This window comes from Rhopalosiphum maidis, chromosome 1 (genome assembly GCF_003676215.2).
Source record: "Rhopalosiphum maidis isolate BTI-1 chromosome 1, ASM367621v3, whole genome shotgun sequence".
Classification (NCBI taxonomy): domain Eukaryota; kingdom Metazoa; phylum Arthropoda; class Insecta; order Hemiptera; family Aphididae; genus Rhopalosiphum; species Rhopalosiphum maidis.
In genome coordinates, this window is record NC_040877.1 from 35,659,733 (window position 1) to 35,669,338 (window position 9,606).

The 9,606-nt window shown below is 30.7% G+C and overlaps 1 protein-coding gene across 4 annotated transcripts in view; it reads right to left on the reverse strand.

Moving 5' to 3' along the window:
• The window catches only part of LOC113550476 (dystonin), a 74,359-nt gene extending 65,449 nt beyond the window's left edge, over positions 1–8,910 (reverse strand). Inside the window, exon 1 of one of the 4 annotated variants that reach the window (XM_026952337.1) lies at positions 8,652–8,908. In XM_026952337.1, the coding sequence (XP_026808138.1) occupies positions 8,652–8,754 (103 nt within the window). In that variant the 5' untranslated portion in view covers positions 8,755–8,908. Of the gene's footprint in view, positions 1–8,651 lie in introns of all 4 variants that reach the window. The other 3 variants (XM_026952338.1, XM_026952325.1, XM_026952329.1) reach the window with 3 other exon arrangements.
• Between the last annotated feature and the right edge of the window lie 696 nt (positions 8,911–9,606).

Genomic DNA, 9,606 nt, shown 5'->3' on the forward strand with positions numbered 1-9,606 from the left:
TAGTAAACTGAAACATATTGAAACAATATACTTATCATGTGCAATTGGCATAGTACAGTGGAACCTCGATAACTCGAATCGGTTGGGGCGAAAATAAAATTCGAGTTATCGAAAATTTGACTTATAGAGGTTTAAGTTATCGAGGTTCCACTACCTAGCAATAGAGAATACTTCATATAATATGAATCACCTACTTATTTGATATAGGTATTATCTTATATCTAGAGACCTTATATCATAAACGGTAATATGTATACAATATATTTTTATTATTTATTAGAACTAATATTATATTATACATATATATAATTCTTTAAGTCAAATTTTTTTGTTTTTTTTTTTTTAAATTATAATATATATCTCTGCAATTCTAATTTCACATATTTTAATGATGGTAGCTCATTGAATATTTATTTTATGTAATAAACATTGTGTATACATTTTAATCTTATAACAATAAAAATAAATTATAGAAATATTTAATAAATATAATGTATAAAGGTATACACGGACATTTTTAATACCTCGAATTTTCAATCACGGCGTGAACGCATACTGCAACATAGTTCAGTAGTAAATACTAAATAGTACCTAATTCAATATACGTGAATGCGTAAACGTATAGCTACAAAACTTCTATTAAGGCGCATTAATAATTCTAAATTAAAATTAATTACCGTTACTAAAAACAAATAATACATACTGCAAAATTATTATTATTATTTTACTCTGATTTTATAAGTATAACGTATCGTTGACTTAAATAAGTAGCACAAATATTATGTACTTATAACTAAACGCGATTACTACAGTTACGTATTTTTTACAAACAGTTACAAACACTTCAAATGATTCCACGATAGTTCAATTTAAATTGTCTTTATCAACGAAAACTCGCGTGATATAATTTCGTAAAAAACACGAGCAGTGTTGAAATAAGTTCAAGAATATGTTTTGATTATCATGTTTGACAACAATAAGTATACCACAAAACTTTCTGTCGACTGACAGTTGCAACTTGCAACTCTTTCAATCAAAGTAGAATTAAGCATGTTTAATAGTTATCCCCGATATAGTATTATATCGTAGTATAATGTCTACAAAAATCTTAATTTTATAATAATAAAATATTCAAGTACTATTTGTAATTTATTTTACCATAGTAAAATAAAATATGTAAAAATAAAACTAACGTCCAAGAAGTTTTGTCTTGAAATATGATTTATGAGCTATCATAGTGGTTGGTAGGTACCTACTGTAGGTATTTAGTCAAATTTTTACTGGATATCTTGTAAAATTTAATTACCACTGATTTGTCAGCTTAAAATACATGATACATATAATATATTCAATAAGAAAATAAATAAAAAAATATACGATAAACATATCAGCGTGTGTATTTTTTAAACATTTAAATTTTAATGGTATTCATCAATCAAATGGTTATGATATTTTAATATAATCAGACAGTAAATTCACAAAAACAATTAAATAATCAAGATTAAAGTACATTGAAATACAATTGAAATATTTCTGATAAAATGTTTAAGTATCTATAAAAGTTTCTATATCTATCATAAACCATACAATACTAGAACCCAAAAAAGGTGTTGGCCAAATAATTGTTTGTGACGCTAAGCCATCATTAAAAGAACAATAGACAAAATTATCCAAAAATCAAAACAATAGTTTATTTACGCCAGTAATAAGCTCTAATCTTCTTCATATTTAATATCATACAGAACAACAGAACTCCGAAAGAGAAAAAATCTGGTAGAAAAGCTACGCTCCATTGATAATTTAAATTCAATGAAATTAATATGAATGCCATATACTTACTTTCAACAACTAGACCTTACTAAATTTCCATAAAATGGTTTTATTAACACTAAATATTAATAATATTAATACAACAACATTAAATTGTAATATTATTTGAAATACCACAAGGCATAGGTATTGTTTACAAAACCTATAATAAGTAGTCATTAATATAACAGTTTAAAATTATAATATCCTAAGCCCAAAGACTTAATACAATGGATGAAAAGAAAATAAGACAGCATTTTAATTAGATAGTGACTACAATCTTAGTAGTTAATTGCGCTATACTTCACACCGTTAAAATCATTCTATTCGTATCTAATTGAAAATCGAAACGAGTTAATGATTTTATACTAAACATGGTTCTAGTGAGCTTTTATAAAATTTTAAAAACAGCAGCAACAATTTTCAAGGGACTTGATTTTGTAATTAACATACTTGGATTAAAAGTATGTTCTATCTACTACTGCAAAGTCACAATAAATTTACTTAAGATTTTAATTTAACTAATTGTTGTCCTTGGACTATGAATTATTAATTTATGAACCTACTTGTTCATTATAACTTATAAGCCACAAAAAATAATTAAAATTCTACCTCACAAATACTTTTATAAAAGTAATTTTCCGAGTTATTAACCGAAAAGAGACTCGAACAATACGTTTATATGGAGATAAAAAAAAACATCTAACAATAGCATAAAAATCCTAATTATTATTTATAATATCAGTATTACACACAATATAATAAACAGATACCTATGATATAAAACGTTCAACAAGATCATTATATTTAAATTTAAATTGGTTTAGTTAATAAAAATTTAAAATACAAGAAATTTGACTTTTAATTATCTTTATTTTAATTTTTATTTAGAATTTTTATAATCTGTAAATATATTTTTTTTTTACAATAAACATAAATTATATATAAAAATTATTTATATTTTAGAGAATAAGGACTTGAGAGAAGAAGCCATTCAGTAATAAAACTTCGTTGATAATATTCTAAAATGATAATCATAATTTGGAGGATATTTTGTTAAGACAGATTAATAAAACTCTAATCAATTTTTTAACACAACTTAAGGATTAATCTTCCAATAAGAAGTAGATTAAGTAGATATTAAATGATAAATTGTGTAGCAAGAGCGAGAAGTGGAATATTTCAGTAGCGGGGTATATCTGTGGTATAAGTGTTGTTTGAACTAGACTGAAATTTACTTTCCCACGTCACTAATAATTTTTTGTCACAATTCTACCATCTACGAATACCTCTATCAATATTATCATCTATGTCCAATGATAATCTACAATAAATTGTTATCACCGTTCTCAGTATTCAAATTTGCTAAAAACTATTACATCGAAAAGAACGGGAATAACTCACTTACCAACTATAGTATTTGAGATCATATTACACAAAACACATACCAATTATTATACCAATTGATCTTTTAATTTCAAATTGAGTTCTATCTAACTATTCAGTATTTATTGAAGATTATTTTTTTAAATTTTCATTATTTGATTTATATTCAATTTATTATTTATTATTGTAAATTAAGTTAAATATACTAAATGTTAAATTTGTCTATAAATATTCGCGTATTTTATATACGGACAAATAATAGTTTCGTGTAATTACATTTTAACCCATAAATAAATAAATAAATAAATAATTAAATATTAATCAGATTTAGACAGCCACTTTTTCTACTGCTGGAAATCGGGGAATTTCCACTTTTTCACCGCCAAAGTGGAAAAATACATGTATAGTCTGTTGAAGTCATTTCCAACGCTTTAACGTCATCTAAAATTAAACTTTCGAAGCCCAAAAAAAATAAATAAATATTCATCGGGATATTCATATCTTTTATTATCGAGGACTTACCTACAGTTACTATAACAGGGAAATCGTTATGGAATCATCCGTCATTATAATCACATGAATAATGTATCACTATTTTATTATTTAAATTAAGTGTAGCAAGGTAATAATTTAATTTTTCGAAGTATAGATAATAATTATGAAGTAGCTAAATAAGGATTACTATAGTATTTCTATCATCTAGCTCATCTAGCTAACATTTAAAAGGTATTAGAAAAGTTTAATAACTTTTTATTAATAATCTCTAGCATAGTAAGATATAATACAAATATTTAAAATCAAATGTATAATGACTAATTACAATACGACACATGGATACTGTAAAACTAAAGATAATATAGGTACGAAGAAAGCCAAAAATTTAATTTAATTAATTAAATCCATCATAAAAAGCATAATTAATTTATAATTATTCACAGTAATAATATATTAAATAAATATTGTACACACAGTTTATCATAAAATTAAATCTAAAACAAAAAAATTCAAAGTACAGGAAAAATATCCTAAAATAAGTTAAGTATAATAAAACACAATATCAAAAAGTACTAATATTCTGTAAAACACATACTTCCATAATTCCTAGGATGATTCGGATAACAAATTAAAAAACTAATGACTACCTACAAACAAATTAGAAAAGGTAGTAAAATATTTTTGATAAATAATTGTTTATAACTTTATAAGTGCCGAAGTTGGTCAATAGAAATATAATATCAAAAAAAAATGTTTTATCTCATATCATATGACAGGTGAAAATACCTGTCAAATTTATACTTGATAACAAATAAATAAAATATTTTTTTCTTATCTAACTAATACTCCATGTTATATTTACATTGTATATATATTAAAATAAATATGAAAAACTCGTTGAACTAAACAAATATGAAAAAGTGCAAATAAGGTATAGGTATGAAGTATGTAAACCAAGTGCACGTGGTAGCTATACTGCTCGTTATTCAGTTATATTTGTATATTAAAATACAAAAAAAAACAATTTAAAACGTTATTTTTTTCACTTTTATACATCAAAAAAATTTTATTAGTTTGCAAGATTATGAAATCATTTTGAAAAATTCTTTGAAATAAAGCATTAGTATTGTATATAATATTTGATTTTATCAGGACCAGTCTCGGAGAATTTTGAATGTTATTAAACAGTATATACAGAGTTTTTCAAAAGTCTTCATCCAATTACAAATGTATATAGCTCGGCAATCGTTAGCCGCAAGTAAATTACCCATATACTAATCGAAAGATAACTTAAAATAAACTTGGTTATTTAATCTTTTCATGAATAAGTATATGGGTCGTTTACTAGTGGCTAAAGTTTGCCGAGCTATATAAATTTGTAATCGGATGAAAACTTTTGATACACTCTGTATTGTATACGTTGTAATTATTGAAATGAATATGTTTTTAAACGATTATTTTTTATTTATCAAAAAATATCTATTTAGCCTATATAATAGGTTATCTCTACCAATAACCGGGAACAAATTGATTATTAAATCTTAGTAATTACATAAATTATTTTTATTTAAATATTGTACTTAAATCATCTTAAGCGCATGTAATTTATTATTTATTATTTAAATTGCTTTACAAAGCTTTGAAAAAATTAGTTGTTTTTTTAATTTAATAGCAGATAGTATCTTAAAACTACCTACTACAACAGATGTACATATAACTTTGAGAGTTATCTGTTTTTATCTAGCACATATAGTTCAATAGGTATACTTAATTTGTATTAGATACAGACGATACCGTGCAAAAATAATTTAACTTTAAGATTTTACCTAATTTTAATTGATACTTAAAATCAACAAATGTATTCAAATGCAATAGAATTGAGTAAAAACAGTCTTTGTCTTAAAATAAATTATCGTTATAATTTATGCCATCCATCATAAAATTCATTAAAAATATTTAGACAATAGAAAGCGTCAAACCAAGAAACATAAATGATACGAGTGTACAAAGAAGAGCGGCCAATTCATGAACCCGAGACGAAAATAGATGACGTATACCTCTCGCTGAAAGTTTAATGTCATGCCCGTTCGGGAAGCTGAAAACGCGACGTACCAGCAATCAGCAGCATTCACACTAGCTGGCTACTAGCCCAACAAAAAATCTTCAATACCTACTCGATATTTGTATATGGTTTTAACTCGTACGGCAGTTATTATCAAAATGTTGAAATTATTATTTAAACATAAACTGTATATATTATTAAATCATATGGTAGCTCTAATAATAGTTTATGTTACCCATTTATGTATGGTAAAGTCGTTAAAAAAAATTAAATGACTATTATTATCGCAAGTATCCATATAATCAATATTTTAATCAGAACTGTATACCTAAGCACCAAACACAGTATAAGAAATGCGTTCGGCGTCTCATCGGAATCATCGATTAACGAGCGTTATATACAGATTTAGTATTTTTTAACGCACTTTCAAATTACACTGACGATTGAATGGACAATAAAATCTGGCAAACGCCCATTCGTCCCTACCTACTTACGAAAGTGTACAATATATATGGTTGACTTGACCAAAACGACTCACCACAATTACAAATCTATATATTATATCATTATAAATTTATACATATATACCCGCTAAGTACCGATAAAACGATAGACGCGTAGGGTAACCACCCACTACTTTGTACATAGTGTACTCTACAACATCGAGAGACGTACGAGGTTGGAAGGTCGGCGCGGCGATAAAGCGTTTATGATGTTCTTATTGTCATGTATAGCGTAAAAATTACAGGTGCAGTTAATGCGATTTTAAAACGCGAAATTAAATTCGAATCAAATGGTTTAAAAAAATAAAGACCCTATATTGCAGTGCGCAGAAAGTCGTACACAAAACCGTAACGGAACACGACGATGACGTGCGTCGGGTTCTCGGGTGCTTATTCTTAACCGTTATTATAGTATTATTATTTCACCTAGGTATGTCATTATACGACCGCCCTACTATCACTATATATATATATATATACCACCCGGGTATAATAGATGGCGATAACACGTCTGTATAGCGAGTCCGATCAAAAACTCATCTCGAGCGACGGAAATGATCATCACGGATTTCCGGTCCGTCAAAATCCAATAAAATGCATTATGTTATTCGCGACGTAACGGACTGCAAACGCTGACGGAAACGCGGTGTCGTATTATAATAATATTATGCGTGAATAGCAGGCTATCTATTGTGCATCGGAAATAACGACGACCACCCGATGATGGTAATCGAATGCGGCGGCTGCAGCAGCTGTAGCCGACGTTCTCGTAACCGGACGGTGTGTCTCCGACTAACGGACTAACTGTCCCGAAAACCTGATCCGCGCGAGCCCTCGGGGCGTACGAGATCAGAGGTGAGCATTGTAAACGACTGGCAAACGGTGGCGGATGGTCTCAGATCTCGTACACACACACGTTGTGGAACGTGTCTGGCAGCGACGGACGGTCGGCTGTCGGACAAGGTCGAGACGTCGCGGCGTCTACGGCGGTAGCGTTAAAAAAAAATAGTAATAATAATAATAGTAATACGCACGCCCACGCACAGATCGCACGTAACCTCTCGATCACAATGCCGCCGCGGAAATATGCAAATTAACGCTTGCGCGCGTGTACATCATTTATCACAATCGACCGTGTTGTATATATTATGATATGATACGTTTTCGCGCCGTCATCGTCATCGATCAATGATAAATATTATATTAATAATAATAATTGTAGTTCACTGGGCCAGCGGACCCCTTCACTAATATCGTTTCCGATGTTATTATTGTTGTTGTTATTATGCAGCAGCACACGTGTGCTGCCGACACGCCACGACGGATAGACGATGATAAGACGTTATCGGCATTATAATATTGTATATATTATTATATTTATGTATTGTATACAATGTACGAAAATGGTCCGCAAGCGAACCGGTCGAATGAGTTCAAAAAAAAAAAAATAGTATAATAATAACAATGAAAGATTCTTTTTTCTTTCTACCCGACCGGCCTGTCAACGTATACAAATGTAGCAGCATAAAAAAAAAAATCGCAAACGAGTCATTGAACGTTTAATTTTTATTTTATCGTGATCGAGAGTCGACGACTTTTCCACCACAATATAATACTATATAATATTATTATTATACTGCTGTAATCACCACAAAAAGGTTATGACTGCATGGGCATAGGTACTCACTAGCACCACCAGTAGTAGGGTTAATCCGTACCGAGGTCAAAAACATCTAGGCCAAGTCATAAATCTAAAATATCAATAATAATAACAACTAGGTACCAAATAGATAATTTAACAGCTTAATGTTACCCTTTTTTATTTTATTAACAATGTTGACATGGTGTCTAAATTCTGTATATACATCATATCCAATTTAGAAAACATTATTTTGATCACTGATCATAATATTGTCAAAACCATAGGTATATTATTTAAAATAATATAATACTTGAAATATCTACACTCTATAGTATGTTGTATACCATAATAATGTCACATAAGTAGTAACAAACTTGAGTGTTAATGTTAAATCACATAATTATTCTATAAATGATAACAAAACTTATAACCACACACATCATATAAATGAATGCTTCATTTGGTTGCAATAAATACTATATACTAGGTAAAAGCAATTGCCACCACACAAACTTAACTAACTTAATAACAGAATGATGTGCTTTAACATGAGCAAACAAATCAAGAGTATGGGTTGAATGGAATGACCAATGATCTAGGGTAAAACTCAATTAACCTTTATCATAAATAATCATTCTACCATCTTAATCAATCTAATATTTATTAAAATCTATATTGTATAGCCTTAATAGTGTACTCATGGTCAATAGTGAGTAATATTGTACCATATAAAATGAAAAATAAATTCACTTACCGGCTATGCGGAGTACAGCCCGGTCAGCTGGGTCCAACTGGAGTATGCTGAGCGGTTTATCCTTTGCCCAATCCTTGAGGCTCTGGTCCGAATCAAAATCCATGACTGTCGGCTTTCGAACAACTCATCGGCCGCAAGCGGTAACCGACCCGTCTACGGCCAACCCACAGTACACTCAGGTCGGCATCGGCTGTAGCTACATGAACCGTACGGCACTCGTAGCGAAAATCCTAGCTGATTTCAAAATGATTTAGATTTCGTATGAAAACAAAAAAAAAAAAATTTGAAAAAAATCTGCGATTTGGAGGCAACAGTCAGTTATTGCACGGCCCTACCATCCGTCGTATATACTTGACGGTGGCGAGACGGCCACGGCGCAGAGAAGACACGGCACTGATGCAAATTTTGCGTTTCGACGATCACGGACGCGGAACGTCAGCGGGCGGTGCGCTAACGTACCGGCGGAAGCGGTCGAGGCGCTGGCTGCGAGGTAGTAACCGGCGGCCTAGGTGACCGCGGTAGGCTAAGCCGATGGACCGGAGGCACGGATGCCTGTTATATCGTTATCGGCGCGTTGAAAAAAAAAAATTCGCGGCCAACGAGTGACGAACCGATGCGGTGCGGTGTCGATCAACGTGCTGAAAACGACGATACGAGGTGCATGACCCGGCAAAGTGACAAGAAGAAAAAATATAATATAATACGTACGGCAAGCGGAGAGGACAGGAGGAGATTATAATGCTGTAAGCACGGTGTAACTACATGGGTACACTACACACTAGGGGAACGCGATGCGTGGAATAGGGGAATAACGCAAGAGTAAACAGAAAACACGTAGCGCACGGGAGGCATACCGCGTACGCGAATAATAACAATATTCGGTACTCGAACGATTGAAACGATATTGAATCACTCGTGCCCGCCGAGCAGTGTGGCCAGCGGAGCGAACGCGATA